General features: G+C 38.2%; 1 protein-coding gene across 9 annotated transcripts in view; it reads left to right on the top strand.

Moving 5' to 3' along the window:
• The window catches only part of B3GNTL1 (UDP-GlcNAc:betaGal beta-1,3-N-acetylglucosaminyltransferase like 1), a 112,772-nt gene that overhangs the window by 76,687 nt on the left and 13,552 nt on the right, over positions 1 to 22,533 (top strand). For all 9 annotated transcript variants that reach the window (XM_052687975.1, XM_052687983.1, XM_052687982.1 and 6 more), the window contains exons 7-9: positions 3,134 to 3,229; positions 9,249 to 9,373; positions 18,584 to 18,719. In XM_052687975.1, coding sequence (XP_052543935.1) covers positions 3,134 to 3,229; positions 9,249 to 9,373; positions 18,584 to 18,719 — 357 coding nt within the window. The remainder of the gene's footprint in view (positions 1 to 3,133; positions 3,230 to 9,248; positions 9,374 to 18,583; positions 18,720 to 22,533) is intronic.

Raw genomic sequence — 22,533 nt, forward strand, 5'->3', positions numbered from 1 at the left:
ACATTGCTAGTAGATTTTGATTTGCTGATTTGGAAAATAGGACTTTGCTGTGAAGAGTTACTGTAAACACATGAATGCCTCTCTCTGTACTGGAGCTTAGATTTCTTACTGAATGCTGACATGATCTGAAGTGAACATCAGTGGGAACCAGAATCACATGTGCTGCTGACAGCTTTGAAACAAAGCAAATGAAACCCACTTTATCAACTCTGTGTTCTTCAGATATTTTTTTTTTTGTCCAGAGGATCTCTCTAATTGTTGAATGGAATTTGATAGCTGAGCAGTTGGCAAGGACAAACCAGAATAAATCAGTTTCAAATACTTGCTCTTTCTTGATCCTTGGAATAAAACCAGATGACAATAAAAGTTCTGATAATTTAATAAATATAGTGCTGAAATAGCAGCCTGTGTGACCTTGAAAACCGATGAAGGGGGAATTCCAATCTGATTGTGACAACACCATGTTCTTCAGGAATTCTAAATCTGAATGGAGTTATACCTTCATCTAAAAGCCCTATAGTTGTTTTTGACAACGTGGCTTCATTAGATTCTCTTAGGTAATCCTCACAGCATACATTGTACAGTAAGTTAACAGCTAGTGTTGAGAGTTCATTTACTCACAGAGCCATGTGTAAGAGATTCTTAGGTCCAAATTGCTTTCCAATATACTGAATTAATTCCAAAATTCAATCTCATTCATTTCTACAGCATCCAGTAGTTAATGACAAGCCAAACTGATATCTAGAATTTCCAAAATGCAGAAGGTTGAAGTCACTGTTTTCTCCTCTTGCAGATGGACTTTCAGAAGCTCTTCAAGTTAGCCTTCAGAGAGCAAAAAGAACCTCAACTTCAAGAATGGTATTTTAATTGAGCAGAGGACAAGCTAGCATGTATGTGTCCATTGTGGCAGAGGATCTGCATTTCCTTATTTTGACATCACGTTGTAAATGTTGACACAGAAGCAGCTTTCTTTGCCTTTCTGTTGATTCTTACCTGGTGTGCTGTTCCAGGTTCGAAGGCTAAGCTAAAGGCTAAATGCCTTCATGTGACCTGTAGTGGTGCAGCCACCTCATCATCAGTCTGAGTTCTCTTAGTAAGATTCCAAACATTGTGGTATCTTTCTTGAGATGGACAGTGAGTGAAGCCTAGATTTAGGAAAGACATTGGTGTTAGCAGCATGTGTTTCAGATTTGTTCTGTTGAGTTTCGTTTCAGCAGATACCTCGGTGGAACAGAGACAAGATATCTGGGATGTGTGCTCTTCGCATGTGAGCATGACTAATTACACTGAGCCACCTCTCTAAGAGTAAGCACAGTTGTGTTCTCTGATGATCCTGGCTGTGCTGAGGAAATGGCATTCTAGTCTCTCCAAACACATCTTGTGTTCCAATAGGCTCAAGGCTTTCTTTGAAGATCTTCTTTCATTCAGAAATTAGATTCAATGCAATGCATTCTAGCCTAGCTTTTCTCCCTACTGTTGTTTTCTTTTAGGATTACTGCTTGGTCATTGTTTAGTTTGGGTCATATTCAATTGCCCTTGTAATTAGTGTGGAGCTAATAACCGTGTACCGGCTAATCATCTCTGCTCTGATTTTCTGGGAGTGTTTTGACTCTTTCAGCTCCAACTGCCTTTTGTGGGGAGTTCTTGACATTTAGCACATCTGCAGCCAGTATATTTCAGTAATGAACAAGCTGTCAGTGACGTAGCCATTGAATGATAGGATTATTCTGACTAAACCTGAGTGTCTATAATGTAAGAATGCTTATTCAAATGGGCCACCCTAGGATCTCTTCCTAGACAGTGGAGTTGTACCATTATGTTGTGGAGTAAGAATGTAGCGTCTTTCATTTGAAAGGGGATGTCTGCATTTGGTCAGATGATTCGTGCTATAGGAAAAGTGGGAGGAGATTCCCTGTTGACTTTCATTAGACTTCTCCAATTTTCTTGAAGACCTGATGTAAGTCTCTGTGCAGAACTGCCTTTGGGATTTATGTTCATGTACATCAGAGGAAGTAGAAATTGACAGATATAAACAGAGATTGAGGAACTCTCAGGTTGAAGTCAGGAGGAGTACCTTTAAAATGTAATGGCTTAAGTGCACGTGACAAAATTTACATTCATGCACTGCTTCTTAAAACCTTAAACAATATGGGAATGTTCATATTGCCACTACAGCAAGCTAAGAAATCATCTGCTCATGAGGTCAGCATTTTGAAGACTGTCAGTAATCATTCTTTCCTTCTGCCTTTGTAAATGAGGCTGTACTTCTTACTTCCTGCAGTTCTTGGAAGCAGGCATAGTATCCTGCCTTAACTTTGCGTGTACTGTTTGACAAGTTCAGTCTTGTTTGGCCAGATATTTCATCTTGTATTAAAAGAAAGAATCAGTTTACCTTCTATAAATCCAGATTTTGTTGTAAACACAACCATGAAATAAAACAGGTTTGTTTAAAGCTGCGAAGACTGATTTGTATAGTTTTTGGCTGTCACTATTCAAGAGGATGAAATTAATAACCACTCCCTTTTCAGTCCCTAAAGCATTTTCTATCCAACAACCTTTTAAGGTAGGTAGCACTGGGTAGCAAATCTGTAGTGCTCTGGTAGTGTTTAAAATACTTGCTCAATCTTGATTAAGCTTCAAAAGCCTTTGGCAAAAATAATAGATGAATGAATGAATAGATGAAATTTCTTAGTATATGCACAAGGAATATAAAACAAAATCAACCTACAATTCTAGAGTGTAAGAGCTTTAACTTGTTAAGATCATTCTTAATTTCCTTCAGTATCAACAGTGGGCATTTAATAGAACTGTCGCTTTCAGTGCATTTCTCAAAAACTGAAATACAGTTCAAGGTACTCTGCGTATGTTGCAACGTATGGTGGAATGGACTGTAAAGAAATATGAAGCAGGAAATTAGATTCATTTGGCTGCGATATTGTGATGAACTTCATCTTAGGCACAGAGCATATGCTAAGTTTTAAGCAATTGAATTAGTTCTTAAAATTGCTGAAGATTAAGTACATAAGGAAGTATTTGCAGAAATTCAGATGAATGCGTGAACTTCACTTTGTTCTCCAGCACATAACGTTTTTGACATTCTCTTAAGATTATTTTTCCCCCACCTTTTCTGTAGGTGTTCACCTCCCATGGGCCTACTGTCATCATGCCAACCTGGTTCTGTTCTCGAGAATGGTTTTATCGCGTAGGAAAATTTGATGAGGGTGGAAAGGTGAGTGAAACTCTTATTCAGATTCATGTGGACCTATTCTGTGTTTCAGACCTTAGGAGTTCTGGTTCCAGTGGTTTTGGTGAGATTTTGGAAAGTATTCCTTTAATTGTGCATTAAAAAGATTTGCTGAAGCTATTTCCTATTTTAGTATTTAAACTACAGCTTCTTATTCTCACTGTATCCTCTAAATGCAGCTATGCACTGTGTGTGTGTACATACATATACATTATGTGTGTGTATGAGGATATACAAGTGTTATTCTTTGTTCTGCCAGTAAAAAATTAAGCACTGGCAGAGAAGTGTTTAGAATGCTGAAAAGATTTGCCCTCAGTTTTGGGGCAGGTGTGTGGCAGAACTGGAGCCTGTTCTCCAGTACAATCCACATTCACTGAGCTATGCTCTTTGTTTCTTTTTTAGTATCATTCCTTATAATTACATTTTCATTCCCTGAAGAATGTTTGGCATAACTTTTTGAGCATTCTTAGTAAGCTCAAAAAAGAAAGCAAGCTAAAACACAAGAACAGTAGAACTCCAAGCCTAATGATAAAGTTCAAGAGGTGAAGGTTAAACAGACCATTAGTCTGTTTTGCTTTTATATTTGGTTTTCTTTCTTTGTTTGGTTTTCTTTTGTGTTTTTATGCCTTTTTAGAAATTTTGTCTAGCTTTATATGTGTAGTTGTGTATTACTCAGGTATAATATGTTGAAAATTTTAGTCCTAATGATTTTGCAGCAGCACTGTAGCCCTAAAAATTGTCAGTGACAAGTTCAACTTTTTGTCCTTATTGTGACCTGACATCAAAATCAACTCTGTCTAGTAAGGAGGGCATTAAACAGATTACTAACAAGAAGTGCAACTGGTCATAAACAGTGAGGTCAGAGGATACAACATCATTTAGCACTTAGCACTAAGTATTTATATGACTCTTCCATTTGAAAAGAGTTTGAGGCAAAGATTTTCTGTTGTTTATAGACCTGTTATGAACTGGTGCCTTCATAAACTAGTAAGGACTCTTAGTGATCTTACCTATATGTCTGTATGTTCTGACCTGACCCATCATCTCACTGTGTTAACTTGATCTCTTCTGTCTCCATTTTTGAGTTACTATTTAACAGTGTGACCTCTAAGTGTCATATTGCTGCAAATAAACATAGAGAGAGGCCAACAAACGTCCACGTTTCAGCCTTCTCCATCTGCTAAACTATTTGCATGCCAAAAAGCTGCATTTCTCATTTGGATTTAAATCCAAACACCTGTTCTTCATGTTTCAGTGCTTAGTACAAATGGAATATAATTCTTCCATGGAGGAAATTGTGATTTGATGTTTATGTTAATAGTATGGGTAGATTGACAGAACATAAAGATAAAACTATGTGTAATCTTAAAAAATTAAAATCTGACATTATCTGGGTAAGAGTCTGAGAAAGCACAGATGCTGATGTTTTCTTGCTTGGTATTGTTTAGGCTGGACAGAGATCAGTATTTGATCTGAAAAAAAATGAAAGTGGTGGAGCCAATGATAAATGAGTCCGTAAAACTATTTGAAAATTCATTCCATTCCCCATGCCTAGTAACATTTTTGGTTAGCCTATCATTAAACACCATTTAGAATTTATCACATCCCTTTTGTGTGATGCTTCTATCATCTTTAACCAAATTTATCTGAATTTATTTGGATGAAAGAATTTCTTGTAACCTGCTATTTTCCAAACCATTAAGTAAATTTCACATTAGAGGCTCCAGGTCTTAAAACTAAGGAAAATGATTTAAAGCCATGATTTGGATAGGAGCCAAAAGATGGTATGACAGTTTTACAGAGAGAGACTTGAGAGTATACAGGGTAATCCTAAGGAAAAGGTATTCACAGCTATTTAACATAGCTTGTGATTGCTCTGCTTGCATACTTCTGGTGACTGCTCTAATGGAAGCTCAAGGAATGTTTTCAACTGTGGTGATTTCTCTTTGAGAGAAGTAATTTCAGTGAGAAGTTCCCTACAAAATCAAAATATAGTAATTTAATACAGAAATTGTCTTCATGAATATCCTGAGAGATAATTCTTCATAAATTACTTCAGTTGTTTTTTCTCTACTTCCACATTTAAAATAGACAATAGCTGCAGTTTCTTAGTCTTCACTTCCAACAGCTCAGTAGTTTTCCCAGTCAGTACTCCTTGAACAGCAGATATTGCTAGATGATGGCACCTGGCAGAAGAGCATTTGATTCTGAGGGAAGAGGATTTCCTTCACCAGAGGCCATGTTCTGAATTCACCTTTATGCTACCACCCTTCTCTGTGTTCCTTCCGTAAGTCCAACAGTTCATTCAAGACTGAGGAAATACTGTGGAGCAGCTGTTGCCATAAGTACTTCAATTTTTACTTGACGTCTCTGTTTTGGTGCTGAACTACTTGGAGTTTAATGCTTTTCTCCTGCTTAATCTTGGGTGTTGTAACATGCACCATTTGACCTGTTTTCCAGGCTACTCCACTGTAACAGTAGCATGATTTTTCTTCTTTATCTAATGTCCTAAAGTTTGTAGTGGGAAGGAACTTAGTTAAATGATGATGAAACAAACTCTCACCAAGATCCCATAAGAAGCAGGTTAGCATGGAAACAAGAATTGCTTTCTTTGTGATATGTTCCATACAGCAACTTCAGGCTCCTCTGAGAAATGAAAGAAATTTTGACTTATTCTATCCAACGCTGCCCTGCTGTTTTTCTGTGGTTATCGGTGCCCTCTGACCGAAAAACCAACTTTTCTCAGTCTGTAGATCTGTAGTGACCAACACCAGCTGCTGCAGATTTCTCACCAGGTGTTAGCAGTTACAGGAGCTGAGGAGCAGTATTGCACACAGGGCAGCTTTTTAATTAAAAGTCCTTCAGAATTCATAGATAAATACCTTCATCTTCCAGATTCCCATTCTCTTTTTATTAGTACTGTAGGCTGGGCCTAAGATACTGCCTACTGGTGGTGGAGCTGCAACATTTGAAGCCAGAATATCTTGTTGTCTTGATAGCTGGCTTGCAGCTCCCTATGAAGTATGTGTGTTGAGGATGTTGCCCTTGATGCACAGTTCTGTGCACAGGAGTGGGAAATGCAAGGGGAGGGAGGAGGCAAGAGATGAATCATGGAACATTTAGTTTTGTCCCCTAACAAGGAATTGCTTTAGTTCAGGTTTGGGTCTGCTTGACATCCTGTACAAAATTAGTCCCTGCATGCATCCAGCCGATTTGTTAGCACAGTCAAGTGAAACCTGTCCAAAATACTGGGTAAATACACATCTCTCACTTGCTTAGAGGCAACATATTAAAGTGAACTGTTAATCTGAATGTGGCTGGTGTGTGGTGGTTAGAACAGAGCAGGTGCAAACTGCTTTTTCTCCTAGGAATCTTAATCTGCAGCTGATAGGCTGAGGCCATCCCTTAGTGCAACAGCATGTATGGTTGGATTTTGCCTATAATGTGGAAAATTCCATTTGTACTCCAGTAACATATAAACTGTGCAACATAATTATATTAATGCTGAAAACTATTTATGTGGTAGGTTATTGCTGATATCCTAGATTGATACTTTTAGCTATGGGTATTAATTTTCCAAAAATATGCTGAAGTATCCCTTTAGCAGTTAAAGCAGCCTTTTCTTTGAAAGTTGCATTGTTTGACAAAGGTTCCTGGTGTTTAAAATGCCATCTGGATCCAATAATGCCTCTCAACTGGGAAGAAACTCTTGTACTGCACCAAACTTTACATGCTCAAGAGCTGTAGGAAGTCCCATCCCTGCAGGATCCGTAACATGGTCAACATCTTTCCTCCCCTGAAAGATGTACGTCAGTGCTGCTCCTTTGTAATGTGAGAGGCCACTGCTGAGCAATACAAGGCACCTGCTTGTTCCTGGCAGTGAGCATACTTTATTTCATAGTATTTCTGCTAGTTAAAGCAAAAGAGCTCTCCAGAACCAAACAGCGTTGTGAAAGATCCTTTTGCTTCTTCAGTAATTCTCTTCTTTAATGTACCTATTAATATTAAGTTGAATGATGTAAACCATATCCAAAAGCAAAAAGAGCAGAGATGTGCCTTGTCAGTCTCAGTCTGTTGCCTGACTGCAAAGAAATACTTCAAAGAATAATTTTAAAACTTTGCTGCTAATTCTCAGTAATTCCATTAAAGTTCAGAATAAGAAAAGGTTAGTAAGTCCTATAAGATAAATGGAAAGAATCTGAGTTTGCTTTTTTCTGATGCCGTGATTGCTGTTTGTTGCTCTGGTCTCCCTCAGATTACTTTTGTGACTTTCAACTGAGTTCGTATAAATCATAAATTATATGAAGTTCTCTAAACGTTTTCATCTGTATCTGAGCTCTTAAGCTAGAAATTAAATGAATATTCACAAAGAGAAACATGAACTTTTACTGACAAGTTGCCCTTGCCAAGCAATCGGACAGAATGGAACCAATTTTATTTGTGGATCTGGGAGCAGGGTCCAATTCAGTGCCTTAAATCAATCTATTATACAGTGAGGTCTGGAGCTGTGAAGTACAAAGCTTGAATTAGTTATGATTTCTCGCAAGACACATGTGTTCGACTGAGTGTTTTGGATTTGTTTTCTGGGTTTAAAGCCATTCTGCCTTATCCCCTCTCCTCCCCCCTTGACTGCTTTGTCCAGACCCTGTCTGACACCAGCACTCAGTGTGGTGGGTATGAAAAACAGGCACTGAACTGTGTTACTGTTGTAACTAGAGGGCCAGAAGAAACCACATAGGCATTTTGTATCCAGAGCTTTAATTTAGAGAATCTCATTTTCTTAATTATGGAAGAAACTCAGAAGCTGTGGTAATGGGCGAAAAAAAAATTCAATTCATTTTTTTTTTTCCCCTTGGATTTTCATTATTTTTTTGTGTGTGTTGAAATAAAATCTCTACATTTAAGGATTTTGACCCCCTCATTATTCCTACAGAAACAAATCAATTTCTGTCTCTTATTCCTTCTCTATAGTCTTCACATTGTTGTGTTGCTTTTCAGCTTTTTATTGACTCTACACTTAATTGGCAAAATTATTCTATCAGAGATTTTCAGCCTGGTAAAGTTATGGGAATGTTTAGACACTCCACTGGAGGAAAGAAAAAACTGTATTTAAACATAGGAAAAATGATGCTCTAGCCAAACTTCAAATTTTCAAGAAGTTGCTTCACTGCAAAATGTAGATGGATGCTTTTTTACTTTTACTGCAGGGCTGTATCACTAAAGGTGGGTTTATGCTTCGGTATGTAAGACACACTTAAGTACTATGTGCCATATGATTGTTCTTCTGACACACTGTCTCTGGCATGAAGATTTTCTGATTTTGGGTGAAAAATGCTGCATATGATTATGGCATTTCTATTCTTTCGGGAGCCTGAGGGCTCCAGAGTTCTAGGAGGATTCTTCCCTGCAGTTTCAGCACTGTTGCTTGCAGTTCCTTATGAAGAACATGACGTGGCAATAAGTTGCAAGAAAAGATGCTTTACTTTTCAAATGCTGCCTCATTCCAACCGTTTTTATTTTTATTGAAAGTTCATGTCTGTTATTATGGAGCCTGATTCACCTTTCTTAAGTAGAGACCAGTGTTTGGCAACCAAAGAAAGAAGATTAATTCTATTAAAATGGAAAAAAAGCAACAACCCACTCTTCTGAAGTCACTGTTCCCTTTCAATAAATTACTTGGTTGCTTGGCACTTTTGAGGCTTTGTGAACTGTTAAGCAGCTGGGTTCTCTCTTTTTGGGACTGATCTGCATCAAGCTTTTCCCTGTCAAAATGAGACCATTTATTTTTCCATTTATGTCCTTATGGTCAGATATATTTCATTTTCAAACAGCACTGCTTGCTTATTTAGTAGCTTTGTCTTTTGTACAGATATGCTTACTTAGCGAAGCGTTCGGTAAGTTCCTGGAGATATACAGAAATAATTTCATTTATTAGAAATATATAAAATATATACTTAGATGCAACTAGTCACTTGGTGGTATGAAAGAACTGCTTCTCTTCCAGGGTGTTCCAGAAGACTTGTTGTTTTTTTATAAACATCTCCAGAAGGGTGGTGAAGTCCTTCGAGTGAACCATTGCCTTCTGCTGTACCGTTACCATCCACAGGCTGCAACTCATTCTGTCCTTGAGTAAGTTGAGGCTTGTTTTGTAGAACTTAAAAATCAGCTTCATCTTGAATGATTAGCATTTAACAAATGCTTTGTTAAAAACAAACAAGAAAGCCGAGGAGCAATGAAATCTTAATATGCTGATAACATCCTGTATTTACCGATGGAAGGATAGTTTTCCTGTTTTGTTTTGTTATAACCTGTTTTTGAGGAACATATTATAATGCTGGCGTTGAAATTACGAATAGAAATCTTTGGTGCTGATGCCCATGGAGTGAAGGCATTTTAACATTGGACAAATATTCCAAGAAATAGTTCAGTCTCTGCAATTATTCTTGAAATAATTTCACAACAGGTACAGTGAGAGCAATCAGGAGTTTTGGTGGCTGCATTACAGCAGTGCTTTCTCAGCTTCCAGTTCCCATCCACTCCGCTGAGGCAGTTCGGTATCTTATCACTTCAGATTCTGCAAGTTGCCCAAATAACCTCTCTGCTTATTTCAAGTATTTACATTTTTTGCCCTTAAGGCAATTGGAAATACTGAATGTGATCGTGTTTCTCATCTACTGAACATGGCAGTGAAGCCATAACTTCTTCAGTACTTTGCAGATTATTGCAAAAAATATATATATAAAAAAAAAAATTGCATTACACTAAAATTACTAATAAGATTTTTCTTTTTATATTTCTACCGTATGAGCTGTAATGCAAGACACATATATATATTTTTTATTTTAAAGCTTAATTTCAAAAAAAACTGTCTTGGTTTTAAGGAAATATACAGAACCTATTGTAATGCTAACAAAAATCTTCCTTAGGAAAGTGAACAAAAACCAGATCTTTGATCTGAGAATTGCAGCATTTACGAAAACTATTTTCATATTTTAAAAAGTCTAAAGCATCTAAATCAGATAACAAGGTTTGAAAAATACTTCTGAGGATGTGTAGGAGTAATCTTCTCAGGTGCTTTCTTGTAAGCTGTCTGCTGCCTTTACAGTGCTGTTCTACCCTTCAAGATGAAGCTAAACTGTCGATTGCTGATTCTTTCAAGTGCTTTATCTATCAAAAGTGCTCTTTCTGATCAGAAGTAATGCAAGTTGAGCCAAAGTCATGACAAAAGAAGTGTTTCTCTTACATTTTGACACTAGTGAAATGTTTGAGTTTTGTTATCCTTTAAGAGTCTCACAACCAAACTACAGTGGTAATTACGTAAACTGTTTTCTTACTGATGAATGACTTACACTCTTCAGTCAGTCCTGTTTATGGCTTTGTAGCACTGACTAGTAAAACATTTGTATGCATTTTAGTTGTATATCACAATATTATTACTGTAAATACTCAAAGAGTCATTCCAAACAAATGGAAGATACTCTTTGGATTTTGTAAACAAACACAAGGTTTTTTTTTTTTAATTGGCATTTGGTTTTTCCTTTTGTGTGCATGATGGCTTTGGCAGCTAGTTACAAACTTTTCAGCCATGCATCGTGGGATGTTGGGACTCTTGGAAGACTATTGCTTCTATCTGTGGGAAAGCATCTTATTCTTGGAAATGAGTTTGTTCTGAATTTACTGCAAGCTGTTGCTTATTCAGATCTACAAGGTTGTGTGGCACAAGCACCCTGAATTACAACACACTGTGAGAATGTGGAAACACTGTAAGCTGTTTCAGATGTGCAGCTTGCATGTCCAAATTGGCGCCTCGCTCGTCTCATTCTCAGAAGGCGGGCTAGCTATTCTTCCTGCTGGCTTTTTGTTGGTAGTATTGTTAACAATATTTTGTGCAAACTTACAAATGTGAACTTGTGTAAGATCTCTTCATACTGGCATGCTCCCCTGCTTATTGCCTAAGTTGTAAAGAACTAGCCAGCATTTGTTCCTGAATGCTACAGTGTGCGTTGCTGTGGGACTCGCCACAAAGGTTTAGCATTGAAATTGGGTCTTCCCTAATTTGCCCTTTTTACACTTTCAATTTGTAACACATGTTCAGCCTTTTCCCGCAGCCTTTGTCTTGTTGGGGTGTTTTACTTGAGCAGTTTTCTGACACTTTGCCTTTGTCATTGGCCGTTGCACTCTCAGCTTTAGCCTAAGCCTGGATATGGGAGTGATAAACCAGGAACCAGATTAATACATTGAGAGAAAAGTGGCACTTACAGGAAAGTTGAGAGTTTTAATGGTTTATGTCTGGTTTCAGAGTTGGGAGCTAGTTAATAGAGTTTGTTTATGCAAAGGTGCACATACAGTCCTTCAGCAAAGACAACGGGCATTCGCATCCTATTGTGAACTGATTTCAGTTTATACAAATGTCTTTCATTGCTATTCAGTGAAAATGCATGATCCCACATATTCAAACTTGTTAAAGTGTATATATAAAGCTATTCTGGCAAGCAAAGTTTTGTTTAGTTTAGTATGCATAATGGTAAACAATGCTCTTTAAGTCCTTTCCTATGATTGGGATCTTTCTGGAACAGATTTCTAAAGGCGAAGGTATCTGTGAAACAGGAAGAAAAACTTATTTGCATTCTCCCTGGAGGTATCAGACTAAAATATTAAATGCTGTGTGTGTGTGTGACAGAATCTGAACAAAGTGCAGGCTGTATTTAGATTTCATTAGATGCATACAAAAATATAAGCTCTTTCATTGAAATCTCATCTAAAGTATATGGCAAATACCTGCTGAATGTGGATGAATGATACAAGATTTGGGAAACTTCAGCCTACTACTACTACAAAAAAATCCCACACTGTATCTCTTGGATCTAAATCATATTATCTCAGTTTACAGCTTCTATCCTAGGGGTGTGTGTATTTTGTGCTACAGGGCTCTGTTGCACTGATCTGACAGAATATCAGAGTTGGCATTATAGTGAGAAGTACTACGGTAAGTTTGGTGTGTAATAAAAACATCATAAAATTCATAGATCTTTATCTTGCTAAAGGGGAGAAAAATGAACTGTATATTAAACAATGTACTGCATTGCAAGACAAAAGTCAGTATGGTAAAATATGAGCAATAAAACACTGTACTTGTCTTTAAGTGGTGTTGCACATGAAGACAGTTGGGGCAGGTAGGAAATCTTTGTAGCAATTTACAAATTTTTGGTCAAGAGAAATTTAAGATATGCAGAAAACAGGGTCAGATTCCCACTGAGATTTGGGAGATTCTCTTTTATACAGAAAATTTGAAGCATGCTTAAATAACTTGTAGCAATTTCACGTGCTGTGTGCTCAGAACAAATGTAATGTTGTACAGGCTTATTCTGCAGAAATATCCCATATTACGTAGTCTACTAAAACCATTGGTGTCAGGCACTAGAAGCTTCCAGTGTCATCTAAGCAAAAGAACAGGCCCTTAGTTTGAACACACTTTCAGTTCTTTTAGAGGTACTTGAGGCATGGTCTCATATCACTGATGAGCATTGGAATGGCTGCTTAATTTCTTGCAAAAACATGTATCCAGAAATAAGCAGGAGCGGATGCAGTCGTAACGTTTTCCTGCACGACGGTAGTAAAGATGAGGTCAACTGCATTTTTATCGTCTGTCTGCGTTTGGCACTTCAATTAAACATGAAAACTAATGACCTCATTAGATTCTTGAAAAGCGAATGGCATTAACATTGATAGTCTCTGTCTTTGTTAATAAGCCTTTCATGAAAAATAGGCCACAATGCAAACCATGCCTCAGTTAATGACCCACGACCTGAAAATGAACTCAGACATTAATAGAACCTATTAACAGTGTAAATGTAATAACTCAGTAGTACGATATAGTGCAGCAATTAATAAGTTCAGATAAAGTTCAACAGAACAACGGCGACCAAAAAAATCAGTTTATTCACCAGTATGGTCAGGGTTCAAATAGGATTCATTTCTGAATTTCCTGTGGATTGCAAGGGCTGTGAATTCTGCATGCAAAGCTAGCTGTAAAAAAGCTAGCTGGAAGGAGTCTGTTCTTCCAGCTCTTGCTGTGATTAAAAAGTTCTCTGTTCTTCCATCTCTGGATTATCTATCAGGTGAGATTCACCTCATATAAAATTCTATTATCCTGCCATGAATAAAAAAAACACTGGCAGAGGCTATTCACTTGAATAGCTGTTCTTCCTGTCTGGTGTCACCTGAGTAGCATGTGGGACCTCGTGTAGAGGGAAGGTCAGATTTATAGCGTTACTGTGGATGATAATCAATGCCTACAGTTTCAGTACTGCTTTAGGATACTGGGCTTGTATTTTTACATTTCACAAGTACTTGTACATCTGTCTTTGCTCTGTTGATTCACTTATGTAACCTCACTGGGGGGAAGGAGGGGAGAGGGAGTCAAACGTTATGGTGAGGTTTAACAGAGCTCAGACATTAAATCATATAGCTTTTATTGTCACATTATCTTTCATTTCAAAATAGGAATGGAGCAGATGTTTCTTGACTCCTGTATTCAGTCAGTAGGTCAGCACACACTTTAACAGAGCTCCATTGTTACATTACTAGGGTGGATGGGATGGCAATAATTGCAGGGGACTGAGGAGCACACTTCTCACCCACTGAATGAATACCCTCATGTCGATCCTGCAGAATTTTGGCTCCTCTTCTTCTTTCCAGACTGCATAGCTTAGGAGGATTGAGTGGGCATACCACATGAGAATGATTTTCCAAGTTAAAAAATGTATGTCTGACATTTGTGAATGACGGGAAAATGAAAGAAATGAGGAAAAAAATGTGTACTGCAAGGATTTTGATTAAAGAGGTGTGTTACAATGGGTGCCAGCTTCTGTAATCAGAAGAGTTTGTGTCCCACCTTCTGACTGAGAAAAATGCTGTTGATTGAGAAGAGGCTGGGAAATGATACTAAAGGCTACTACCAAAGTGTTTGCCTTTAATCCTATCTGAGGTGGTAGGTGAAAGCAGCTTTGTTTTGGGATGATGTAGAATAATGATAGCTTCTAGGTTTTGCTTATGGCTATTTGAATATGTAATAACATGAAATCTGAACGTAGCTGTGAGAATCGGTTTGTACAACTTCTAGATTGTTTCAGGCATTTTCTTTAAGCATGCTTTGCACGTTGCTACAGTTCCCATCTGTTGCACCTGCACTGGCTCTTAAATGATGGGAAAATGGCATTCCCTTATCCCTCAAGGCAGGAATCCCAGTTATCTATTCTGGAAACGTCCAAAAATGTGGCAAATTAGGTGAACCAGAAACCAAAAGGGTGTAACTGAAACTCTCCCTTTTGACACACCAGGAGCTACTTTTTGCTTCAACACGTGAGAGATATTGTTCATAAAGAGCATGTTTTCACAAAGATTAAGTCTGTTGTTGGTGGTGTAATTAAAGCTCAAAAACAAACGCCTCCCCTTGACTCCATATCTGTATGACCATCTGGGCTCACACTGCTGAATGATTTTCAGGGTTGTAGCTCCAGATTGCTAAGTGTTGATATATCTTAACTTTTTCATTAAAAAGGGTGCATACGATATGGGAATCAATTTAAAAACAACAACAAAGTGAAATTTTCAGTTTGGGCTTATAGTAAATATAGTAGTTCATCATAAGAACGTCTCATAGTGATGCTAGAAGAAATTCATAATTGCTGTATATATTGGCTTCCCTTACGAAGTCCAAAATTCTCATTCAAGAGAAGCATTTGTTAGGGTTTAAATAAAGCTGTCTAACAGTGCTGTTGTGTTCAAACAGAAGTCTAGTTAATGTTGAGTTTCACATTCTTAGTGCAGTTTGCTTACTCCCCACTCGCGTTACTCAGTGTAACGCTCGTATACAAGATAGGGTCAGTAGGTCTGCTTCAGCCTGATCATTTTTGAGTGCTCGTTAGCTGGAATGTGAGAAGTTGCTGAGAGTCAGTGCACAGAAATATCAAATTCTAGGCTTCTCCCCAACAACTCTGCCATTCTTGCTGCTTGCTGTAGAGCCTCTGAAAACACAGTTGTTAGTCTTCGTGGTCAATGACGCCTAATCTTTTTTTTTTAAAGTGAATTAATTTCAGTTATTTTTCCTAGCTTTTAGCCATCTAGCAGTGAGTAGATTGAAAGCCTTGCTGGATTCTTTCTGACCCTGGCTCTGCTGCTGGTGATCCTGTGCCCTGACTAGCTTCTCCATATCAGCTCTATCTTCAGGAGGCTTGGTCCAGAACTGGAGGTTTGCTAATAATTCCTCTTTTACCCTTGGAAGGCTGCCTGTTTTTTTCCTCCCCTTCCTTGACTTTGTTAAAACTCAAGAAGGAAAGAAACTTGACTGTGCTGCTCAAGTCAATAGGACATATTCTGAAGTACCTCTGGAAAATAATGCACTGTTATTCTTCTGAAGTCACATTTCAAAGCGAAATCAGTTTTCAAACCTTTCCATTTACGTGTAAAGCCACAATCTTCCTTTTTAGAAACTCGCAGAAGCTCTAGAATTTCCAGTAACACGATTCTGGAAAAATACTTGACCTTCATAGTTCTTTCCCTTAACTTTCCTTCTGGGAATATAACATGCTGTAATGAACATGGAAAAATGGAAGTGTCAGAGGATGCCAGCAGCAGCTAAAGCTTTGCAGCAGGAATGCAGCTTGTGGTTGCATTAGAAGAGATTTGCAATCAAATCCAAGATTTTTTTTCCGTTAGTTGAAGTGCTGGTGCACGGCCTCAGTCTTCAAAACTTTATATGGAGTGGCTAATTCTTCGTGGGCACATTTATTTGTGTGAGAAGTTCTTTCCAAGTTATCGCACCACAATCAGTGATGAAGTGCTAAGCAGCCATATAAGGATTTGGCTGTGCTCGGGATCTCCTGCAGAAGTGAGGCAGGCTCTCAGGAGCTGGCTAATAATCACAGAAAGAATCCATATGCCTGTGTGCTATGAGGGCTGCGGAGGAGTGGCACAAATGAAAACAAAATTCCCATTGTTAAGATGTAAGAAAAGCTTGCTAACAAACTTTTGGTAGAAATTGTTACGTAATAAATTTAATAGCCTCAAATTTTATCCTTGTGTATATTTGTGCCTCTGAGGTATGCTTCGTTAAAGTCATTTGGAATGACAAAATAGTATCCAGTGCAGCCTTTGTAGAAATTGATGATCCATAACAAAAAGAAAAAAATTGAAAATGTTTCATAAAATTAAGATGAGACATAATGCCAGATCATCATAAATCTGTGTGTAGCATGTGTACGGTTCTGTAAGAGAATCACAATGGATGCATACAGGACTGCAGATAGTCAGAAGAGAGCAGCCTGATTCATTGATGAGAATGGCTCAGAACTGCTCCTCTTCATGACTCTGCCAGCCTGTGCAGTTTGGATTCTTACTATCAAGGAAATTGTGAATGGTTTTTGATTTCTATATGGCAAGTTGCTCTTAAAACCAGGAATCAGGCCTGGCCAGGTAGACAGCTGAGGTTGAAACTTATTGCAGCTGCCCTGTGATAACCTGTGCTGACCTGTTAATTAGAAGCTTTATTTAAAGCAAAAGGAACAACATATTCTTGGAAAATGCATAAATTCCATATGAACTCAATAATGTCAGAAAATCATGGAGCTTTAAATTGTGTCGAAGGTGTATTGGTAGGAAAAATATGTATTTCCAAAGACAAGGAAACAACAAGTCTGTTAGTGCTTAATTTCAGAGAATGACTATTCATAAATGCATGAGTTAGTCCTGAATGCTTTTTTTAAAGCAGTGTACATTTTGAGTCACAAGGGCTATTAAAGCTGGAGAATGATTGGTAACAATTGTTCTAAACTGTATTGTGTTCTGGCATTATAGTCAAGTGGAAAAGCCATTTGAAGAAATGTTTTCAGCAAGGATAAGAAACTAGATGCCTTTTGGAATTTCTGACAGAATTACTTTTCAACACAGTGTCTTGTTCAAGAGATGTCCATTAGATTTGTCTGTCAAACCATAAATTAAGGAAATCGGTGTATCGTGTCTGGAGCACTGTTTGTAAGTATCAGATAGGTTCCTGGTTAATGAATACGATGTAAACTCTGAACATTAAACAGATGTTCTTGAGAGCAGGTGGTTTCTTTAAACCATTGTAAATTATGTAGTCTAAAATATTACATTATATGGTGGGAATAGATTTTTTTTTTTAATACATTAAATGTTTGAAAGTGATAGGAGGTGTGCACAAAAGAAAAGAATAATGTCACAGTTGTGAGACTGAATTAATTCAGTCAGTTAGGATGTACAGGATACGAATGTAATCCTTGCCTTGAAGTTGTCCTCTCTTGCTGAGATTGTATGTTGAACCTTTGAAGATCCCAGCCAGCCATCAGCATTTAAGGATATTACGTGTTCCCTTCTTACTCGTTGTACAGACACATGGTTCATCATTTGATATTCATCTCACTGCTGTTTACCTCAACCACTTGGCTTAAGTCATACTGTGAAATGTATTACAAATCTGAAGACCTGAAGTGTAATTTGACCCAGGCATGTGCCAGCTTGGTCGTTTCTAAAGTATATTCTAAAGTATCTCACAAGGCATAGCACTTTTTCTTCAAAAGTAAAAGCGATAATAAATTCTATTGCTCTTTATTTCTTAAAAAGGTCATCTTCAAAAGAAGGCATAGAAGGCATAGTTGGTTATTTGTACTGTTGCTGAATAATACTTGGAAGGCTTCAAAATAAAAGCACTTGGTCTAACGTGTGCGCTATTAGCAAGTGCTGAGTTGTGTGTAAGGGCTGGTAGTTCCATTGCTGTATGCAACTTCTGCAGTTCATTGTTTATTTGTTGTTGTACCAATGTCTACTGATCCTGAGCTTTGAAAACTGACTTTTTGAAGACTTGAGCTGAGTACAACAATGTTTGGACTTTACATGCAGCATTGGGCTGCCTATTTGGCTAGACTGGAGTCGTGAATTTGTGAGATTGGAAGCTTGGATTGACAAAGAAGAATAAATGTATAGGCAAGTGGAGCATGAAGAATTGGGATTAGCCTGTATGTACTGCAGGGTTATAGGGCAGTTCATCTGGTGTCTGGCAGTGGGCAAACAGCATGTTGATGGGCAGTTGGAATTGTTGGTATTGAATTTGATTACCATGTTAAAGTTCTTGAAAATAACAGCTATGATTTCTGATCTTAATGATTTTTGTCCAAGGGCTTCCACAGAATTTCCTTTTTTCTTCCAGCAGTTAAATGTGGCCCTGGGAAATTGCTGCCATTTTTGTATTCTGTGTGAATTGTTTTGATCAGGTTTGTGTGGATGTGTATATGTAAAATAATATATTTCTTTCTAATTCTTTAGGGAAACCATCTGGAATCACCGAGTCAAGTTTCTTGAGGATAGAGTCCTGAGCTCCTGGACATCATTCACTATTTGGAATGCTGGCAAGCAAGGCAAGAAGCTCTACAGAAGTTTGTCACCAGCTAATCGGGAAAAGGTACATTACTAAGGATGGTAAAACCTGTACAAAACCACTTGCTTCTTCCTACATGTTGTAGTAGCATTCTCATGAAAATATTACCAGTGTAAATTGGAAAAATTCTCAATACTCTAATGAACTTGTACTTTCAAAATGCTCCATTACGTTATCTAGAGCATACTGTGTGTAGCTCAACATAGACATTCTTGTTCCTGCTTGCTGGTGACTAAGCATAGCAGTAGCATAGGCACTCTATCGTTGCTTGTGGTACTGATGTGTAACTAACCTTTGCAGTAGCCAGGTACACCAGGTGAATCAAGTAACACTTTGCATGGCACAATACTGAACTACCTCGTCTAGGGTTACTCATACATGTATTTGTTTCGTTTGCCCAGTTCCTAGTTGGATACTACGTGGGTCCCTGTCAAAACCTGAGCAGCCTGGTTTGCATTTTGATAAGCGGTGAGGCTGTAACCTCCTTTTGAAAAAGAGGGGGCTGTGGGGGGGCCATGCAAGAAGTGCTGTACATGTTGTGCAGTTTACAGTTGAAAATGTGGAGGTCACTAATTGGGTGGAGGTTTATCAGAGTTTAAATCCCTTGCTTTTATAGAATATTGTTTTGTGGAATATTTTTTTTGTTAGATAAAGGCTTTAGGGCTAATGTCAAATGACCTTCTTATAAAAAGCCACAGAACATTGATTTTTATTACCAAATGTGTTTTCCTTTATTAAAAATGCAAGTGGGAAGACAAAATGACAAATATGTATACATAAACCTGGTTAATGTAGTTGACCAGAGGCCACACATCGGGGGGAGGGGGGTGGGAATAAAAGAAGGAATCTGTGTATATCCGCAGTTGAAATTAATGCTTAGCAGTGGGAAGCACTCACACAATAGATGTGCAACCCAAGAATTGAACCTGAATTTCCAGATTAATGTTGCAGTACCATAGTCTGTCATTGATATCGTGTGGTAATGGGTGAACTGATGAAATAATATTAAATGCTCTGTCTCCAGTCAGTCCAATCTGCCCTCAGTCAAAGAGGACAGATCAGTCTGTTAGATCTTTTCAGCTATCTTGGTCATGCAGCGCAGTGTGCACGTAAAAAAAGCACTAGTGAATTTCTCTCATTTACTAACAGCCATTGCAAGTTATTATCTATCAAATAATAAGAATTAGGAGATAAATTCTAAGGGAAGAGATGGTAGCTGAAACTATGCTAATGCTGTGCAAGTAGGAATTTATGAGATGTGATGGGGAAACTGAGTTGTGATGTTGTTGTAGCAGTGTTCCACCATCTTAGGTCTTGGGGTTGTTTGGTTTTTTTTTTAATGCCAAGCTTAAATAGGGGTTGACACTAAGACAGAACAGCTCTCTAGCTCTGTGCTACGTTTGCCACCTCATTTTGTAGGTGACTCATTCAGAACTTCACATCCTGTGCAGCAAACACAGTGATAATTTGAAGATGCAGAGAAGATAAAAAGGACAAGAAAAACATTGGGTTTTGTGCTGTTTAGCTGCTGAAGGATCAAAGCTTGCCTTTCCTTCACTGATGAACAACTTTTAATTCTCTGGTGTGCTGGCACAGACAGCGTGGTTCTAATTAACTGGATTTTGATATTCTTTCCAGCTGACCCTCACTTAACATTTGCTTTGGCAGTGTTGCAGGCCGTGACACTGTTTTGTTTCTGTCGATGTTATAGTTACACATACTGCAGTATGCTTCAGTTTGATACTGAAATATTGCATAGAGCATTAACTCATCAATTACTGGCTGTGCACCCAGCTGCAGGTGTACGTGCCAAATATGCATGTACTGCTACAATACAGTTGCAGCCTGATCTTAGTGCCTTGCATAGAGTAATCAAATCTTAACCTGTAAGTCCAGCACGTTACCTACAGATACATTCAGAGGTTTTCTTAAAGATCAGCAGAAATAAGTAGCTTCAGAAAGTGGCTTATGGTCATCATGAGTGAAATTAGGGGTCTTGCCTTTAGATACCTAACTTGTGATGAAATTAATATTATCTGTAGTGATTAAAACCTGGTTTTATGTTGTTGTTCAGGCTTATTCATAGCTTTTCTAACAGCGAATATCCATCTCAGCTAGAAATAAAGTGTAGAAGATATACTGATGGTTCTTAGTCACTGGCAGAAGGCTGTCTGTGCAGTTCAAACATCTCACTTGTACAAATTCTATCTAAAGGATTATGCTGCTGCAGTTTCAACAAACAAATTCATAAAATTTGCAATATAATTCATAACTTATTATTCTAAACTAATAACAGTAAAAAGAGGCTAGTTAAACTTCATGTTATACTTGTCCCAAAACACCTCAATTTTTTTAGGAATAATCCTCCACTCTTGCACTCTAAAATCCCATAGAAGTAAAGGTGGAAAATAATTGTTGCTTCATCTTGTCTGTCTCTTAAGAATCAGAAGCATACTTTTCCTGTCTCACTCTTTAAAGGTTATTTTAACAAAATGTAAGCTTTCAGGTACACTGTTAATAATGAGAATAATAGAGATACAGAATCTAGCTATCAATCAAGAGACCTGGCTGTTGCCTCTACTCCCAGCTGAAGTGTTGCTGTCAGGTCTGGGCCCCCAGCACAAGAAGGGCACAGAGCTGTTGGGGTGGATCCAGAGGAGCCTGTGAGGATGCACAGAGAGCTGGAGCACCTCTCCTGTGGAGACAGTCTGAGAGCTGGGGGTGTTCGACCTGGAGGAGAGAAGGCTCCAGGGAGAACTCATGGTGGCCTTGCAGCCCCTAGATGACTCTTTGTTGGAGAGTGCTGTGTCAGGACAAGGAGTGACAGATGTAAAAATGGGAAATTTAGGTCAGATGTGAGGGAGAAGATCTTTATCCAGAGGCCCTTGCACTGCTGCTCGAAGAAGCTGAGGGTGCCCCTGCAGGTGCTCAAGGAGGGGAGCAGCCGGTCTGTGGCAGGGGTTGGTGCTGGCTGGGCTAAAGGTCCCTTGCAGCCCAAAGCATGCTGTGATTCTATGATCTACAAATAGAATCTATTATTGTACAGATACCACATTCTACTCCGAAAATCCAGTTCTGAATGTGACCTTTATAAAGCAATGTGATCCTAAAAGGTCTCTAAGACACTCCGCAATGCAAGTCAAATTGCCAAAGCTTTGTAGAATTCCACTGTCTAAATTTAGTTTCATATGTCAGTTTAAACTTGTGGAAATGTCACTTTTTCTCTGTTTCATGGTTGCTGCATCCTTTGATTGAGATTCAGAATCTCATTAACAGTCATGAGACTGATTTCAGTTGGGATGTGGAATCACAGTGGGGTTTTTTCCCAAATTGGGAATATCTGCATTGAATGTGGGGCACATCCACTAAAAGAAATAAAAACAACAACATCCATTTCTAGGATTTTTACAGCGTCATAAACAACCAATTCTATTTCTAATGCTGACTTGTTGTTTGTGGGGTGTTTGGGGTGTGGGGAAGAAATGCTGCGTGCCAAGCTGTTTTTCAGAAAACAAAATTTTGGCTATGCTGGGAAGCAGCAGTCTTCATTTGTGCTCAATAACATGTTATGACTTTAGTCTGTTTGTCTCAGTTAAATTATGACTATATCAAAGGAGAAAAAACACCTAAGCTATATTATGTCTTTTCCTTTAGACATCTGCATGGTGAAGAGTAAATTAATGCCTTTTTTCCAAAGTGTTCAGGCAAAGATCCAAGGTTCAGTATTTTTACTAAACAGTAACACAAGGAAAAAAATTATTCAACCAGTCAGCTTTTATTTATGAATTAATTACCAGGATCTCAGTATTCTTAGGGAAATTCTGTTTCCTGTCTGCCC

Source organism: Tympanuchus pallidicinctus, unplaced genomic scaffold, assembly GCF_026119805.1.
Source record: "Tympanuchus pallidicinctus isolate F22 unplaced genomic scaffold, pur_lepc_1.0 scaffold23, whole genome shotgun sequence".
NCBI classification, from domain to species: Eukaryota; Metazoa; Chordata; class Aves; order Galliformes; family Phasianidae; genus Tympanuchus; species Tympanuchus pallidicinctus.